A 19106-nucleotide genomic window follows, 5' to 3' on the forward strand; every position below is an offset into this window, starting at 1 on the left:
TGGTATTCAAATACAGAAGCATGAAAAAACCCATCTGTGTGGGTGGGCTGAAACTTTGCATTTTTCAACATGCAATCATTGATAAAATTAAGATGTTCCCAGTGTTTTACGAGCTATTGCTACCTTGTAAGTGTAGAGGAAAATCCATTTTAAAAATCAACTTGTGAACTGGCTTTGTGGTTTTAGGTTTTCTTAATTCTGGAACAAATTGGTTTTTTTCATGTACTTGGGAATTATTAATCATATTGTCTGATGGCATATGGCAAATTTAAGAAGGGAAAAGAGGAGAAAATATGACAATCTGGTTTTGTAGTACAATTTTATTTCTTTTCAAAGTTTGTAACTGACATGGGTGGCAGCATATGTGAACAAAAGCTTGGTTTGCATGAAAAAAAACATATATATAATTTTGCTCTGGTCTTTCAACTTCAGGGCATACAGAAGTTGTCCTTAACTGGCACATCTCAAACTGATTCAGTAATGCATTCTTCTTGCTCTGGTGTATTTTTTGGTGTGCTCCTCAGTTCCTGAGGCCTCCCATGAAGACAAAAGCTCTGTCAAAGCTTTGGCCAGCTCATATTTTTTAGATCTGTTATTCCCTGGTTTTCTGTGCTTCCACCAGGTTCCAAAAATCACTAATAAGTGCCAAGCAACTTTGGTTTCTGAGCACCCAGAGGGATCCCCCAGTGTCCAAAGCAAGCACACAGGCCCCATTCAGAAAAGCAATTTACTGCATCTGGGATGTGTGACTCGCACTGTGCTCCAGGAATGGGTCAAGGCCACCAGGGAGAAAATTTTCAGGAGGAAATAAGAACAGCAGTGTGTTTCTGAAAGGTGGCTGCACATGTTCCCTCCCTGAGTATGTGACCCCAATGCTGCCTTTCACCCTGAGATGTTGCCTCTGCTCAATTCTCAGTTTTCAGGGAAGTTGAGTGTTTCCAATCTTCTCCCTCACCGGCACCTATTTATGAGTATAACACAGCTACTATTGACAGTGTTTATTTGTATTTCACCATTGCCTGCCTTGCTGATGTTGAACAAAGCCCAGATGTGATGCTGTTCTCTCACGGGCTCCTTTGGAAACCAGAGGAGCCCCCACAGGGCCTGTTTTCCAGACTGAGATACAAAACCAACTCCTCTGTTTGTTACAGCAATCCTCAGGGGATTCCTGAGACATTCCCAGCAGATGGGCACGAGGGTGCCTGCAGCTTTAGGGAGGCTGATGGACAGAGACAGCCTGCACACTGAAAGCTGCAATGTCACCAGGTGAGCAGGGAAGGGTCAGCTCCTGCACCACCTCAACTGCTGGGTGCATGATCCCTCCCTTCTGCCCAGGCTCCGGCACTCACCTGAGCCTGCAGTGAGCCAGTTCAGCTCCCTAAAAACCAGAAAATAATCCCTTGTGTCTCTTCCTCTCCTCACACCTCCTCAAGTCACTCATCTCCCACTATAACAAGGTGGATCAGCCAGCTGAGGGCCAGTGCCACAGCAAGGGCAGTGGGAGCAGAGCAAGGTGGGGAGAAACAGCAGCACAGGCAGCAGAGCTCCTCCCTGCCATCCCAGAAGCTTTGCAGCTCCTCTGAGAGCTCCACCTTGAGGGGGCCTTGCATGACCAGCTTGTCCCACTGTGAATTTATTCAGCAGCCCCAAAGCCAGACAAGGTAAGAGCTGTTTGAAGTGGCAAAGAGGAGGTGCCAGTGTGAGATCAGCACTAGGAAATTCTTATCTCAAAAAGAGAATTGCTACAGCCCATATCTGATGTCAAGAAGCTGCTGTGGACACAGCCCAGGTAGCTCTGAACCAGCTGGCTCAGATGCTGACAACAACAAGGCCATGGGAAGTGTTCTGGTTGGCAAAACCCAGCTCAGTCCTGGGTACATATTTGTCCAGTTCCCTGTCTGAGCACCATTCAGTTATCAATACATCTGCTAACAGGAGTTTGTCAGCTGTACTCAGCACCAAGGCTGGAGTACAGACATAAACCTGCAGAACAGCTTATGAGAAGCTCTGTTGTATTTTTTTAAAATTTGTTGTTTTCCACAGTCCATTTTACTACAAGAAAACAGAAGAAATGAGAATTACTTCTAGAACAAGACCCCAGCCATTCACCTTCAATATTTCCCTAAAGAAAAAGCATGAAAGAGAATAGAAGTTGATAAGGCTGTACTCTCTCTTTCCCCCAGTCCTCCTGATTTCTTGTTTGGCAGTAACACCCTCCAGCTGTGATGGGAGCAGGACATGAGGAGCACAGCTGGCTGTGAGAAATGAGGCCTGAAGGACTCAGGGCTGGCTGACGAGGAACTTACACAGAGTAGTGCCCTGTCCATGGGGGAAGACAGGAGGGGTCAGGAACCCAAGGCTGGCTCCTGCTCTGGGACAGGAGAACCAGGAGGAAAGCACTGGCTGGCAGTGAGGACATCGTGCCACGGGCACTGGGTTTTTAAATAAAACAGCACAGGTGCATGTACAGCTGGCTTGGCTCTCTGTTCTGTCACTTTGAAATCAATGCAGTCATGTAAACAAAAAATGAATGGACTTGAGGAAAACAAGGATGAGGAGACATCAGAAGAATTTATGTGTATGCTGGCCAAGTGAAATCGGAACTATGTTAAAAACGTAAGAACTGATCCAAGAGTGTGGATGCTCAAGGAAGTGAATTAATTGATTAGGGAGGGACTAAGAAGAGGAATAGACAAAACTAAGTGTGGAAGGGAATTTAGCAACATAACCTAGACACTGGGGCAGTGGGAGCTGCTGAAGAGATGTAACAAGATGTCCAGAGGATGGAACTGTCAGTTGTCTACCATTTGTCAGGAATTTCCACAGAAAATGCTTTTCTTCTGTCGAGTAATTGATGATATAAAATGTTTTAGACTATTTAAACACTTTAAAAAAAGAAAATAAGCTATGAATAGCATAGGTGATACCTTCCAGCTTTGAAGAAAGCTGCTCTGGTAAACTTGTTTTATTTTGTCCACAGTGTTCTTGACATAATCACAGAAGCATGAACCTCACCAGTTTCAGGGTTTTGTTTGCCATGGAACCTCTATTAACACCATTTTCATTCGGGGGGGGGTTGGAACTGGATGGGCTTTTAGGTGCTTCCAACCCAAACCATTCCATGATTTTATGGTTTCAGCATAAAACACATTCCTAACCCTGTTTCGGGAATGAGGAGCCAACTGCACAACCTGTGTGCCTTGTGTTCACCTCCAGGTGCTCCTGGGCCTTCAGAAGGAGACAGAATCTCTCCAACAGCCCTGCTGGAGGTTCTGTTCTCTTGCCAGCCAGCAGAACTCAGAAGGAAACAGGTCTGAAAAAGCTTTGGCCATCTGAAGATGCAAGAGGGAATAGGAAGTGAAATGGCTGGAAAGTGCCAAGAGAGAGGATGAATTCCAGCAGGAATGCTGGGATCCCTGCTGGCCAGCCTGTGACCTGTGCCTTGCAGCATCATGGAAGAACTCTCCATGTTTCCACGTGGCTCTTGAGGAGCTCTGAAGTTATCTGAGTGTGCTTCCACAGCCCTCTAATGTGCATGGAAGGAAGACAAAAGCCAATTTATCTCTAACGTCCCTTCTCTCCACGCCTCTAATGTTCCTGCTTCTGAATCAAAGGGAGGCATTCTCCAGGAAGATGCTAATAAATAGCTTTTCCTTGGGGGAAGAAGCATTTTCCTATCTTTAAGAAATTTCTCTGGCCATGTGAAATTCAAATTTGTTAACTTGCCCTACAAACAGCAACTCATTTAGAAACAAATTACAAATATTAGATGGAGACAGTGAACTTGATAATGCAATGCTGCCACATCAGTTGTAGAATAATGCATCTTAATGAAGGCTTCCCATGTGAATAAACCATTATATTTACAAGCTTTTCACAGTTAATGACCCAGAACTGGATAACGAAACTCACATTTTTAGTGTGGTCCTCTGTCAGCAAAAGTATACATATTAATAATTGATGTTGCTGTAAAAATAGGACATATTATGAAGATTCCTGAGTTTGTGGGAAAATAGGACTACATGGTCCATTAACTTAAAAGGCTTATCTAATGTTTGATGGGCTTTGTCTTTAAAATCCTTGTTTAAATTAATAAGGCAAAATGGACATTTGTCTAAAAGAGAATTTTATTCCAACTCATCAGTCACAAGTGTGCTGCTAAGATTCTTCTGTTCTGTTCTTTACTCGTTCCCCAAAAGAATTTAGGTTTTAGGGAAGGGGATGATGCACCAGCAGAAGGGAGAAGATATTTCCTACAGCTCCCAGGTGAGTCAGTGGGATGAAGGACCATGTGGGTGCTGAGGGGACTGGAGAACCTCCCATCTGGAGACAGTGAGGGAGCTGGGCATGGTCAGCATGGAGAAGAGAAGTTTGTGCGGAAACCTCAGGGCCCCTTCCAGTATCTGAAGGGCTTACAAGGAACTGGAGAGAGCCTGGAATGACAGGACTAGGGGGAATAGGTTCCAACTGACAGAGAGTGGGTTTAGATGGGGTATTGGGGAGGAATTCCTCCCTGTGAGGGTGGGCAGGCCCTGGCACAGGGTGCCCAGAGCAGCTGTGGCTGCCCCTGGATCCCTGGCAGTGTCCCAAGCCAGGCTGGGCAGGGCTGGGAGCACCCTGGCACAGTGGGAGGTGTCCCTGCCATGGCAGGGGTGGCACTGGATGGGCTTTAGGGCCCATCTCAACCAAAGCACTGCGTGGTTCCACAGAACTGGGCCTGTTTTCCCTGCCCACCTCGGGGCTTTGCTTGCTGGGATCCCTTTCCTGGCTGGAAAGCCCTGCCTTGGTGCTGAGCCAGCTCCCCAGCAGAGCCTGTACTGCTCATTGTGAAACACCCAGAGGTGTGCAGGCTGCCCGAGCACCCTGGGGCTGCTCTTCCTCACAGAGAAGGAGGAGGAGGAGGAGGAGGCCCTGCTGTGGAACTAACTGCTCCTCAATTGTTCCATTAGGAGGGCAAGAGGCTCGGTGGCAGTGAAATAAATACATTTCATTTCCCTCCACGTTGGAAGGCCAACATCCCTATTATGCCTGAAAGGTAGATTTACTGCAGCTTTTATTGCTGGGTACTTAATTTAGGACAGCTTCTTGTCGTAGGCCTGGAACAGCAGAGCTGAAGCACATGCTCTGTGGTTTTATGGGGCTCCAGGAAATGTTCTGCCACAGCCAGCATCACCCCCAACAGTAAGATTTCAAAAGATGGACCAGTTGTGCAATATTTTCTTCAGTACATTTGCAGTTTGCTTATCTGGGGGAGAAGCTTAATTTCCAGATATTTTTAAAGTAAGTAGTTGTAATAGTCACTTATTTTAACCAGTAGTGAAAGTGAAATTCTTTTTTTTATACGTTTGGATTACACAGGCATGTAGACTTAAATAATTTACTGTCAGAGAAGCTGGGGTCTTGTTCTTTACTTACAACTCTTATTCTTCAGGTGGGAGGCCCTGCCCATGGCAAGGGGTGGAATGAGATCATCTTTAAGGTCTCTTCCAACCCAAATCATTCTGTGATTCCATGATATGATTCTGCTGAATTTTGAACTGTGATCCAAACTGCATTTAGAAGTTTGCTGCAGGATTGAGCTATGTCCTTGCTTTATTTCTTCAATATAATTTGTCTGGCTGAGGGAAGAATAGATTTTTAAAGAGGTCTCTTATCTTGTGAAACATAAAATCACAGAATGGTTTGGGTTGGAAGCACCTTAAAGCCCATCCAGTTCCAACCCCCCAAATGAAAATTGTATTAATAGAGGTTCCACAGTACACAAATGGTGATAGCCACATCAATTATATGGCTGAATTCCTAAATTAGGCACAAAAAAAAAGGAACAAGTAAGCAAAATATATTGCATTCATTAAAGCTTCCCTACTCTCTGACTCACTCCAATGGCTTTGCCAATTAAAGTAATTGTCATATGCATTCAAACAAAGCATTTGTAGTAGGAGGCCTTGCTAAAAAAATACTGAAAATGGCTGGTTTAGAGATTCATATCATACATATTTAGAAATATATTTACATGTAACACCTTTTAGGAAGACAAAGAAAATTTAAAGGTTTACACGCAAGGTCAGATGAGTTTACATAATTTGGGTTTTGTTTATTTCTGATATGATACCTGGGCATGCTGTTAAACTTGACTAAACATGGCAAGCATGTTTTGGGCTCTGAAAGGCAGTGATTTCATTGTTAGGGTGACTGCAGCCAATGAAAGCCAAATTATTTAGCATTCCTTCTTCCCAGAGTCTTTCTGTTTCAAAAGTAAGCAGGCTTAAAATTTCTATTGAAAACAGGACAGATTAGTTATCACTGCTGAGATGTGAAATAACAGAGGACTTTGTGCTGACACCCAGGCAAGCAAAAGTCATTTTAATCTTAAACTTGGCAAAACCAGGCCTGATCTGCACCACTGCTGTAGCTGCCCACTCTCAAGAGCTGATGAAATATTTTAAATTTCACTTGATGGAGTTTGTACTTTGTTAAATCCTGTGTAATATTTATTTAGCCATAGTCTATAATGTTTACACAGGAAGCTATTCTGGGAAATGCTGATTTTTTTTTTCTTTCTGACTGGATGAAATGAATTATATTTATCAGGAATTCAGAGAAGGAGGAATGTTTGGCAGCCTGTTTTCTCAGATATAAATAAAGCGTTAACCAAGACAACATGCCTAAATTTGGGTATGTTTAAAAGAGGTACGAAGGAGAGAAAGCTTTTTATTTAACACCACACAGATCCTTTCATGTGAAAAGGATCATGGAATGGTTTGGGTTCAAAGGGATCTTAAAGCTCATCTTGTTTCATCCCCTGCCAGGGCAGGGACACTTTCCACCAGCCAGGGTGCTCCAAGCCCCATCCAGGCAGGCCTTGGATATGGAGGAAGGAAGGATGTTGGAAATATCATGTCAGAGAATCACAGAGCAGCAGGTGTTGCACCTCCAGCTCTTTGGGAAGGGCTGGAATTTCAGGATAGAGCTCTGTAAATGTAAATTCACAGCTGTGAGACCCTAAACTGGGGTTTGGCTTGTCCTGCAACGTGTTGGAAGTCTGATATCCAGGGAGATGTGTTTCTATGAGGACCTTTAGGAGAAGCTGGATCTGGTGTGGTGAGGAAAACCTGATGTTCCTGTGAGAACCACAGTGGCTCCACAGGCTCATGCATCCTGCTGAACTTCATGCATTTAAGAAAAGAGACAGAAGGAACCACGAGGCTTTGTGCCACTAAAAGGAGAATTCCTTAAGCTATGGAATGTTTACTTTTCTGAAGGGATGGGTTTCTGGATGTGCTGCTGGGATTGCAGTTCTCCTGGTGAAAACGGAAGGAGGAGCTGCTCTGAGTCAGCCCAGCCCAGGGAGAAGAGGCTTGGGGGCAAATGTATTAGAGCACTGCAGGTGGAGAGAGGGACTTGTCCTTCTGTACCCTGTTTTCCTGGACTCCTCTAATTCCTGCTCAGCAGGTTTAGGGGAGGTAGTGTGATTTATTCTGGGTGTGCAGAAACAACAAAACTCTCAGGAGCTCCAATAACAACTTTTACTTGCCAACGTTGGAACCGCCTGACAAAATAAGGCATGTGGCAAACTTTAACTCCTCCAGACACAACAGTGGATTTACCAAAGCATTGACTGGAATTTTTTGGCCTGACTTCCAGAACATTTTGAGAAGAACAAGGTAGAACTGGACACAGCATAGGCTTGTTCTCTTGTTCTCTGTCATCAAGCAAAAGATGAAATAGAATCAAATTCCAGAAAAGATACATAAATTTTTTGTGAAGCAAGTAGAGAGTAAAGAAAATAACAGCCTGACCAGTGCGCAGCCCAGGGCAGGTACACAGAAGTGCCCTTGGCCACCTGGGCACTTGCTGGCTTCATGTTCTTCCCACTTAATTGCTTTAAACCAACTGTTCCTCCAGTCCCCAACATCCTCCTACCCTCCCATAAATCAGTCTGATGGCAAACTGTTTATCCTAATGTTTTAGGTTGAACCCAGCCTTTCCTCTTTCCAGTAGCCTGTGCTGTGAGATTAAAAGTATAACTTCCTGCAGGAGAGTGCTGAGGGGGGGTCCAGGAGCAGCCTGCACTAGCCTGAGACACAGCAGTTGCCAAAAGCCAGGTCACACAGCTCTGCAGCAAAATTCAACAATCATAACCTCTGCAGGGGGGTTTTAGTGACAGGGAATCTATAAATGCCAGAAGAACAGGGCAGTTTAAAAAGCTGGTGTGTTGAATTGAGCTGGGAGGGTAAAGCAGAGCAAGGAAAGGCAGGTTTGCCCAGACAGCACGTCTGTGTTTTCAGACAGCTCAATGTGTTTTCTTGCCACATCAGTGTGGTTTAAACACAACCCTGTGCCTGGAGCAGTGGTTCTGGTGGTCGTGCTGGAGCTGGCAGTAAACAGCCCTGTGGCAGGAATGTGAGGAAGATCAGGAAGCAGCTCAGGATACAGTTATCAAGATATATGTGCTCTTAGGAGGCTTGCTTCTCTTCACAAATTAAACTGGGACTGCAAAGTGTGATTTATCGGGGCTTTGGAGAACGGGTGCTGAGGGGATCATGCTGTTTCTGCAATTAGGCTTTAATAAATAATAATAATAATAATGAGGCTTTATTTTTGAGCCAAGAAAAATCTCTCTACCATAGGCTTGTTCTCTGTCATCAAGCAAAAGATGAAACAGAATCGAATTCCAGAAAAGACACATAAATTTTTTGTGAAGCAAGTAGAGAGTAAAGAAAATAATACTGAATTAAGCAGAAGACTGGACAATTCTTGGGTTTGACTATTATTTTCCTATTTTTCAGGCCAACACAACTGAATTTTCCCAGAAATCTTTTACACAGAACTTCAGATGGATCAGCTCTTTGTGCAAAGCAGTCTTTGTCTGAAAGTAACACAGACATTTTTTTAAAAAAGCCCTAATTATAAGAGAATTTATATTTATTGCAACAAAAGTCGAGTCTCCTTTGGGATGGACTTGGAGTAATGGATGGTTGGGTCTTCTAATTTGTCTAAGTCGTGCAGCATTAGAAAAGCAAATTCAACATATTTACACATGAAGATCTGTGGTCATTTTTTAGAGGGCTGACGTGATCATACATCAAAGGGACTTGACCTTTGGAGCTCCCTGCCTATCTATCAGTGGGAACCAATGTCTGCTTCCTTTGGAGACCAGGGAAGGGAATGCAGCATGGAAAGGGAAAGGGAATATAAAAACCCTGGAAAGAAGAACAGGATTTTTAAAATTTTATTTAGAGTTATCATTTTTTGCTCTCAGCATGCTTTGATTATAAACTTGATAAACAGCAATGAGTCAGAGTGCAGAGGAACAAACATCAATTCTCTTGCTTTTTAAAGGAGGTCAGGAACTGAATGCACTCGATGTGTTTGGTTTTAATTCCCTTCATCCCTCTGATGATATAGATTATATTATTCTCCCCATAAACCAGGCTGTTCACATCCTAGTTTCCAGTTCCTCCCACACTGGCCACCATGAAATGAGGGCTTGGCTGTGAACCCTCAGATAACTGATGCCAGATTTACATTTCCTTCCTAAGGACTCGACAGAAACATCGTGGGATTTGACAGGAAACAATCCCTTGTTCTGCAAAAGGTGCCCTTTCCAACTCATTTGCAGTACATCCCAAGTATTTAGGTCTGCACTGGTTAAAATCTTTGAGAATTTTGTCTTAAACAGAGGCAGAATTGGCACCCAAGGTTCTGTTTAGCTGTTGGAGACCAGCAGATACTAAAGGAGTAATCCCTAAGGTGTCACCCATATTTAACATGGCAAAGCTTAGGTAAATGTACATTTTCCTCCCTAAAGGTAAGGTATTAATGGCATTTTTAACTGATGCGAGATGTATTCTCTAGGCACAATCAGTTTTCAGAACCCTCTAAAGCAGCTAAGGGCAAGTCCATTGCTGGGCAAGAAAATCCCCCAAACTGCTTGGGAAAAGCAGAAAGCATGTTTTAAATCAAAATTAAGTTATTGGTTTATAAATTAATCACTTAAGAACTGTAGACCATGGAAGCACAAATAAACTTAACAAATGTAGAGCAGTGCTGGATGTTTCTGTGATGTGCTGCTGCTTTACTAGAACTTAGCTTGGTACAAGGGCTACTAGAGCTTGGTACAATGGCTGTGCTATGTGAAAAATGGATTTGTAGAAAACGTTTATCATTTGATAGCAGAAGGATACACTTATCATGTATTAGAACTAAGAAATAATTAGCTTCTAATAATAATAATAATATAAATTATAACATCTGTATTATCTCATCCTTCACATAAAACTAAAAATAAAATAAAAAGTTTTTAAACACCTCTCAGTTACCCCATCTCTAAACAAAAAAAAGAGTTAGTCCAACAGTGCTACTGCAGCTGGACTTGGGTGAGGCTTGACACCTGTTAGTGCCTCCAAAAACTTGGAGGGGGGCAAAAAAAAGGTCAACAGTAAAGAATTTATCCTATTTTTGGGGTGTTTGTTGCAAGGAAGGGGGTGGGAGGAACAGATTCCTTGTGGAAAGGATGCTCTGATTTTTCTCCTTCACCCCTGTGCATTTAACTGACCATGGGCAGCTGTTCACTTCCCTGTGCCTCTGCAGTGTGATGTGAGGCAGATTTTGATTATTTTTATATGGACTTAGAGAAATATTGATGGATTAACATGCTAGTTCTTAGGTTTCTCTTCCCTGCTCTTGACACACACAGGCAGCGGCTTGCAAAGGGGTGGGAGAAGAGGATTTTGCTTCTTTAGTTTTATTGGATATTAGGAAAAATTAATTATTTTAGCCCACTCTAAGGGCTGTCAAGCATTGCAACAGGCTGCCCAGTTAAGTGGTAGAGTCACCATCCCTGGAAATGTTAAAAAATGCGTGGATGTGGCACTTGGGGACATGGTTAGGGGTGGCCTTGGCAGTGCTGGGTTAATGCTTGGACTTGACGATTTTAGAGGGCTTTGCCAACCTTCGTGAATTCTACTCCAGACATAAGGCAGCTCACCACTCTTGAAATCAGGACTGAAAAGCTGATTAACAAAATTTCCTTGCTGATCATGCCTAGGTCAAATTCCCTGGAACCCAGGGCAAATTCTCCACAGGCAGCTTCCACATCTGCCACACACATTGGAGAATGTATGGACAGCACAAACCCATTCAGCAGAAGACAAATTGTGCTACTCCTGTGCCATTTATCATTTCAGCTGAGCTCTGGATTCCTCGGAGACTCCTTTTAAAATAGGAGGAATCACAGAAATTAATTTCTTCTCTTGGGCTGAATGATAAAAGCCTGAAGAACAAACAGAGTGTGGCATTTTGTGCTCTGGAGGCACAGCCCCACTTACCATGCCCAGAAATATCATCTCCTCCTCTCTCAGCCTCTCTGTTTCCTTGCGCTGCCTGTGCCCACGCCAGACCTGTGTTGCAAACAAAACTCTGCTCAGACAAATGGGCCTTGGTACAGCTTCCTCTTCTGGGGCAGACACAGGAAAAAACAAATAGAGGAAGGAAAGGCACAATACACCATTGAAACTATTGCTTTTTAACAGGTTGCCATCTGCTATTCTTTTTTTTTTTTTTAACAAATTTTGAGGTTTGTTATCCCCTCATGATGCTCTGGGTGGCTTCTAAAAACTGTCACTGCTTCATGAAGTTCAGACATAAGATTTAGGCTGAGCTCCTGCTCTCAACAGGCTGAATTGTCTGAATTATTCATGTGCAAGAACTCTTTGTGGAATTTAGCACTGACCTCCCTCTGTCCTTTTTTCCAGATATGGGATGAACTCTTCCCCTGGAGATCACAGAAAAAGGCATGGATTCAGAGATGCACTGAATTCCAAGGGGAGGCCAGAAAGAGCAAATGAGGTCATAAAAATCAGAATGGAAAAACAACGTGTAAGTTACAAAGTCATCCTGCATTGCCAGTGCAGGACTGGTTCCACTGATCTTACATCTGGGGGGTCCTGTCTCATTTTTTTAATTTTAAATGATATATTTCACCGTGCTGGACACCCTAAAAAGGATCATTTCAGAAAGCTCTCCATCATATGAGCTGTGTTTCTGCCTACAGCTGCTCTCCTGACCAAAACATTGTCATGTGGCTTTGCTAGAATTGTTGCTACACAAGAAACTCACCTTTTGAATGCAAGTGGCAGCTTCATCTGGACTTTTAGTTTGTTGCTCCTGTGTTCTACTTTGCCTTTTCTCTTCAAGGTAAATTCTCCTCATGAAGGCGGCTCGAGCGCGGCCCTGGCGAGCCCGTTCTGCCACCTGGATCACTCGAATGGCCTCCTCGAGTGTCATGGCCGTGACAACTTCCTTCAACAGCACAGCCAAAAAAAGGGAATCAGCAAAGCAAAGTTATGTTTTGTAAATTGCCTGCCTCAGTTAGAAAATGGTATCTTAGCAAACAAAGAGCAGAGACTCCTGTTGATGTGTGAGGTGGAAAAGCTGCTCTGCTGGGAAGCCACAGTGGCTCATGCAGCCCTGCTGAACTTGATCCATTTGAGCAGAAAGACACAACCATGGGGCTTTGTCCTTCCAAAAGGAGAGTTTCTTAGGCTGTGGAATGTTTTCCTTCCCTTTTCTGAAGGGAGGGTTTCTGGAGGTGCTGCTGGGATCACAGTTCTTTAGCTGAAAATGGAAGGAGGGGCTGCTCTGAGTCAGAGGGGAAAAATGGATCAGAAGAGAAGGGACTCCCCCTTCTCACTCCTGAGACCCCTCATGCTCCCCATGGAAAAGCTGAATTGGTGTTTCTTGATGTTCATCTCCCAGCTGGAGGCAGCTCATATTTAATTATTATATTTATATTGTGTAGCACTTACTTTCAGCAGGGCTTTCTAGGACACAATTACACAGACTAGATTTCCTGAACAGAATCCCATAAACCATGTGCAGAGCAGATTCCTGAGATGAACTCTGCTGGTTTTGATTTATGTTGGAGTGCTCCTAACAGCAGTGCCACGGACATGGAGAGCTCCAGTTGGTTACACAGCAGCCAGGATTTCCTGAGAGGATGAGGTGCAGAGGTGCTGACAGCCCTGCAGCAATCCCAGCGGTGAGTGAGCTGGAAGTGCAGCACAGGACACTGGGTTTGCACTGGGTGAGGTGATTTTATTGCTGTTTGTTGAATCCCCTGGCTCCCTGCAGCAGCCTGGAGCCTGCCAGAGCCTGGGGCTCTGCCTCAGCTGGCTGCTCACTAGACAACCTCATCCCTAATGGGTGCCACACTGGAAAGGGGCAAGAGCAGAATTCTGGGAAGCAAAAAGGCTCCAGGATAAACTGTGCTGAAACAGGATCTCCCCAGAGCAACAGCAGGAGAGCAGAGAACTCCATCAGGGGAGCTCTGCAGCTGCCCAACAAAGCCTCTCCCCAGCAGGGAAGCCTGTGCTCTGTCTCTGCAGCCTGCCTGGGGCTGCTTCCATCCCTGGGGACTTTCCCTCTGTTGTTTTGTGGGATCAACAGGCACAATCACTGCTGGGGAAATCAGGGCAGCAGTGTGACTAAGTGGGCCATCAGCACTGTCTCTTATGGCTACAACAGCCACGAATCCAAGTTATCCAGGCATGTAGGCACAGTTGTTTACTTCAGGGGTCAACATGCCACTCCCAAAAGGTCAAAAGTATATCAAACCCAGAGCAGCCTTCACTGCAGTGCTTATGTATTTGTCTGTAATGACTTTTGCTCTGCCAAAACTCAGTTTTCTGCTCCTCCCAGCAGCTGCAGCTCTGTAGCTGCACAGGGGAAACTGCACTCATTGTTCAGAGGTTACAAACAAGTGAATGCCAGCAGTTGTGCTGACCTGAACTCCGAGTTCTGCCTGCTCCAGTGAGGAATCCTGGGCCAGGACAGCTTGGTTTCAGTAGTGATGCTTCAGGTTTTAGCTTTTATATTTTTCAGATTCTGTGCTGCTTTAGTAGGTACACTGCTTTAATCTGAGTTTCATATTAGGGCATGGTGAGCTCTCCTCACAGAGTAGGGAGACAAAACAATTCCTGCTCTAGCTGGGAACCAAGGACAAATGATCCAAATCTCAGGCCCAAGAGCACAAACAACATGGACTGAAGAGAGAAAAACAAGAAGGATGGGACTTCATAACCTAAAGCTGTAACGGGACAATTAACTCCAATATGCAAATGGACCAGAACTTACAAAATTTAGAGACCCTGTGAGCAGTTGTCGTTTTTTGTGACCATTTTGGGTTCATCTTGGGTGCAGCCCTGGCTGGGCTCTTGTGCTGCTCAAGGTGGATCCTTCTAATAAATCCCTGCTTTATTCTTTAGCTCTGTCTAGTCTTTGTTCTATGCCAGCATTCTCAAGGCATCAGTAGGACTAATTACAAGATGAGAGTTAGACAAATAAAGCACTGACTTGGCCAAAGTGCTGCTCTTTCTGACACTCTCACACACAGAAAGCAGAGTAGAATCATTCCAGTCTTACCCAGCCTTGAGATGTGACTGGATGTTGTTTGACAGGGAAATCTAAGGTTTCTTTCTGCTTGTGCCTTATCTGTAAACACACTTTTACTTCCTCACTGCTGTAAAAGCACTTCTCACCTCAGTGTCTCATGCTCAGACACATGTGGCTGTGAACTAAACAAACCAAGCACAATATGTAGGTATGGGGTACATTTACCTGTTCTATCAAACCAGCATTCAGCAAAATCTCATGCAGGTATTTCTCCCTGTACTGCAGGATTCCCAGGTTTTCTTGAATGAAATACTTTGGGATGGGTATTTCTATGTCTTCCTGGAGGAAGAAAGTCACAAGATGCTTTTTAGGACTGTATTTAAATCACATTACTGATTAATTGAACACCTCTACAAAGCAATAAAATAAGGACAGAGGTTGTTGAGTATTTTTTTGAGTATTGGGGAATTTGACCTTTGTAACAGCTGCTGTTATTTTTCAATTACTTTAGACCTAATTCAACAAAAACAAATAAATCAACCCAGTTTGTGAACCATGTGAGCCCAGAAATCTTTCTTCTTATAATGTCTCAATTATATTATCAAATTGCTAAAATATTTGGCAGGGCTGCTAGAAATTTAAACATGATTTCCACTGAGCTGAATACCTATGGTTGTGTGATCATCCCACTTCTTGTTTTAATCAACATGAAAAATAGATCTGTTCTCTTGCCATTTTTTTTTATCATTATAAGGAACTAAAGCATAATTCTACAGTTTTTTTATAGATATTTTGAGCTGTAGACAGACTGTCTGCCTGTGACTGTGGTATCTCAGGCACTTCTTAAAATCAGACATGACCAGTGCCTGTCTTTACTAATTTCTGTAATTATGATATAACTGATTTACACTTCTCCCAATTTCATTCCTCACTCCCTCAGCTGCACACTGAGGGACATCCCTACCATGGCACCACAAGAAAGGCTGTGCTGATCCCTGATGATTTTATCAGTGCAGAGGTCTGCTCTGATAAAGTTTCTAAACATTTGTCTTGCTAAGCTCCCTGTTTGCACCTTCCAACAACCCTTGGCAGTTGATGGAAATGATCATATGCTGTACTCTGAGTGCAAATCACTCTGGGTGGATTAAAATCTGGAGGTATAAGAAATCAAGGGTTTGTATGGACACCCTCCTGGAGGATGAGAGGATTTTCAGGGAACAGAATCAGTGTAGGAGTATCTCTGATGTCTCACCTGGCCTCTAATTCCAAGTGATTCTGGATTGTGACTTTTACTGACTGGAAAAAGGAGCTCAAAGCCCCAGTGCCAGGGCTGGAAGGGGTGGAGAGCCTGCTTCTCTTCATAATCTCTTTTTGGGGCCCAGCACTGAAAAGTCAGGCTTGGGATGTTTAACCTCAAGTCAAATTTGTGGCTTTTTAGCCACTCCCAGCTCCACATGGGATTTATGGATCCAAATACCTTCCCAATTAGCCCAGGAAATGGAGTGACTGGATGCTGGAAGGCAACTGCACAAAAACACAGTTTACAGAAATGGGGAAATAGGAAAGCTTGGCCTTGCAGTGACACAGTACAAACCAGGCAATATCATCACAGAGAATATAAAATGTTGTGTCCTCTGCCTTCAATCCTGCAGGATTTTAGCACTGATAATAAAGGGAAAGGAATGACAGGAGATATCCTTTCTGGGCAGATCCTTTGAGAAACAGGAGTTATTTGTCCAGTAATTTTGTTCTGTTACCAAGAATATTTAAATATTTTATTAAAAAGAACACCCCATAAATCTATATTCTTATCTAGCACGGAATTTTTTTTCTTTGAAAAAACCTGAAATCTCCTCAGTGATTGATTTCTTTTGTGGTAGGTAGGTATGTTATGCCCTCTTAAAATTAAGGTGTGGTGCAGGAATTTGAATTTATGCTTGTTTTTGAGGAGATGTCAGGCATGACTCCTCAGACTTGCCAACTTTTTGCTGCAGATGGATTTACTGCTGAGTCATGAAAACAGCAGAGCTAAGGATTTCAAAATATGATTTGAAGGATTGTTTTCCCTGGAGATGTGTTTAAAATAGTTTAAAACAGTGCTTAATGTTGAAGGGAAAGGGCTGGTGGAAATTCCTGGCAAATCCTCTCCTAAATTTGCAGATGTGCAAACAGAAACACGATGCAGATCTCAGAGTGATGCTACAATGATACCGGGCAATTTATCTCGGAGCTGCCATCCTACAAAAAGCAGGAATTTCAAAGCACAAAAAGCAGCTGGTTTTAGCGAAGCAGCGGTACCTGAATGTGACAATAGATGGAGCTGTCTGCGAGAGAAGTAACCCTCTTTGCCAGCTCATTTTTCCTGCGGCTTTTAAAGCACAGCTTCCACGCTTGGCCTCATTGTCATATTCACGGTGCTGATTTCACCGTGCCACGAAGGGCAGGCTGCAGTGGACTCCACTTTACTTATCAGTGGCCCATTTTCTATCTCACCCCACATGAAAATCTGGCAGAGTCAAGCTCCTGACACTTAACAGCAAAGCTGTGAAGTTATTACTGACAGACACAAGGGTTAGATGGGATATTGGGAAAGAATTCCTCCCTGTGAGAGTGGGCAGGCCCTGGCACAGGGTGCCCAGAGCAGCTGTGGCTGCCCCTGGATCTCTGGAAGTGTCCCAGGTTGGATGGGGCTTGGAGCAGCCTGGGACAGTGGAAGGTGTCCCTGCCCATGGCACAGGGTGGCACTGGATGGGCTTTGAGGTCCTTTCCACCCCAAACCATTCTGGGATTCTATGAATACACATGTAATACAGAATCATGGAGTGGGTCAAATTGCAAGGGACCACAAAGGGTCATCTGGTCCCACCCTCCTGCTCCCAGGCAAAGACTCCCCTCCCTTCTGAGGAAGGTGGGTGCCAACTGATGCCAGCACTCCTGGCACTGCACAAGCCATTGCACTGTCAAAACCCTCAAAATTATGGTGCTGACACCAGCTGGGGAGCCATCTGCTTCTTTCCATATCTCTGCTTTCAACTGCAAGTGTCAGGAGCATGCCCCAGAATCCCTTACTAGATGCTCCAGAACCATGAAATCATTTGTGATCACCCTCAGACTGTGTGTCACCCTTTCCCTGCCCTCTGCATGGAAGATCAGGTGTGTGGGGTGTGAAAAACTTGGAAGTTTGCTGGTGACCCCAGAGAAGCAGGAGGCAGGGTTACAAATAAACGGCCTACAAAGAGAACCCATCTTTCCTGCGAACCAGCTCCATGTGGGGTGTGAAAAATGTGGAAGTTTGCTGGTGACCCCAGAGAAGCAGGAGGCAGGGTTACAAATAAACGGCCTACAAAGAGAACCCATCTTTCCTGCGAACCAGCTCCATGTGGGGTGTGAAAAACTTGGAAGTTTGCTGGTGGCCCCAGAGAGGCAGCAGATTAAACCAGGGTTACAAATACAAGGTCTACAAAGAGAACCCATCTTTCCCGTGAACCAGCTCCATGTGGGGTGTGAAAAATGTGGAAGTTTGCTGGTGGCCCCAGAGAGGCAGCAGATTAAACCAGGGTTACAAATACAAGGCGTACAGCCAGAAGCCGTGTTTCCTGTGGAGGCAGCCCTACCGGCACTCGCTGCAGCTCCTTGAGGACGGCAGCCATGGAGTGGCACTCGCACTTCTCCAGGGCCACCATCTCGCCCTTGATCTCCAGGATGCGGCCCATGACGCCGTCCAGCGCCTGCCGCACGGCCGCGCGCTTCTGCTGGTGGATCAGGGGCGCGTGGGCCTCGTCCAGCTTCCGCAGGATGGCCAGGTACTGCACGTAGGCCGTGGCCAGCATCTTCATCGCCTCCTCAGGGTCCTCCTGGGGCTCCTGGAACTCCTCTCTCTCTCTCTGCAGCATGACGTCCAGCTCTTTCTGGGTGTCTGCCCATATCTGGCAGCAAGTGCTGGTTGGGAAGAGGAGAATTTCGTGTCAGCCTGATATGAAAGCAGGAGTGAGCGCACAGAGCCAGAGCTCTGAGGGTGTGGATTTCTCACAGAGCAAGCCTGGAAGTGTCAGCCATTACATTCATAAGGAGGTTTTTTGTGGTGGTGTTCACGGGGGCCCCCTGTTTCTCATCTCAGGAAAAGAATCTTGACTCCATGTTTCAGAAGGCTGATTTATTATTTTATGATATATATTGTATTAAAACTATACTAAAAGAATATTAGAAAGGATTTCGTCAGAAGGCTAGAAAAGAAAGGAATGGAATGGTAATAAAATCTTGTGACTGACCAGAGTCCCAACACAGCTGGACTTGTGATTGGTCATCAAGTAGAAACAACTCACATGGACCAACCAAAGATGCACCTGTTGCATTCCACAGCAGCAGATAATTGTTGTTTTTCTTTTCCTCTGAGGCTTCTCAGCTCCTCAGGAGAAAAAATCCTAGCAAAGGATTTTTCAGAAAATATGTCTGTGACAGTTTTTAACTACAAAGCATTTTGAAAACCATTAGCAGAAGTTTCTGGGTTTGTTTTATTAAAACAAGCTTAATACTTTAAAGCTTTCCAACTTCATTCTAAAAGGCTTGAAGCATCCTTCAAGTGCTTGAAGTTACAACCCCCAACAGTGCCAGGAGTTTTATTCAGCTGTGCTAATTGAGAAAATGGTTTAATTGAAAAGGTGTCTCCCTCCAATGCCTTTTAATAGGCATTTTAATAGTCCTTCTCCCTTTTA

At 44.4% G+C, this 19106-nt stretch overlaps 1 protein-coding gene across 4 annotated transcripts in view; it reads right to left on the bottom strand.

The window, feature by feature from the left end:
* Window positions 1-19106, bottom strand: part of IQCA1 (IQ motif containing with AAA domain 1) — a 122200-nt gene that overhangs the window by 92201 nt on the left and 10893 nt on the right. For 3 of the 4 annotated variants that reach the window (XM_064718104.1, XM_064718103.1, XM_064718102.1), the window contains exons 2-5: window positions 18009-18333; window positions 14620-14733; window positions 12121-12303; window positions 11331-11402 (exon numbers count right to left, since the gene is read on the bottom strand). In XM_064718104.1, coding sequence (XP_064574174.1) covers window positions 11331-11402; window positions 12121-12303; window positions 14620-14733; window positions 18009-18333 — 694 coding nt within the window. The remainder of the gene's footprint in view (window positions 1-11330; window positions 11403-12120; window positions 12304-14619; window positions 14734-18008; window positions 18334-19106) is intronic. The other variant, XM_064718105.1, reaches the window with a different exon arrangement.

The sequence above is a fragment of the Zonotrichia leucophrys genome, chromosome 7 (genome assembly GCF_028769735.1).
Source record: "Zonotrichia leucophrys gambelii isolate GWCS_2022_RI chromosome 7, RI_Zleu_2.0, whole genome shotgun sequence".
Lineage (NCBI taxonomy): Eukaryota > Metazoa > Chordata > Aves > Passeriformes > Passerellidae > Zonotrichia > Zonotrichia leucophrys.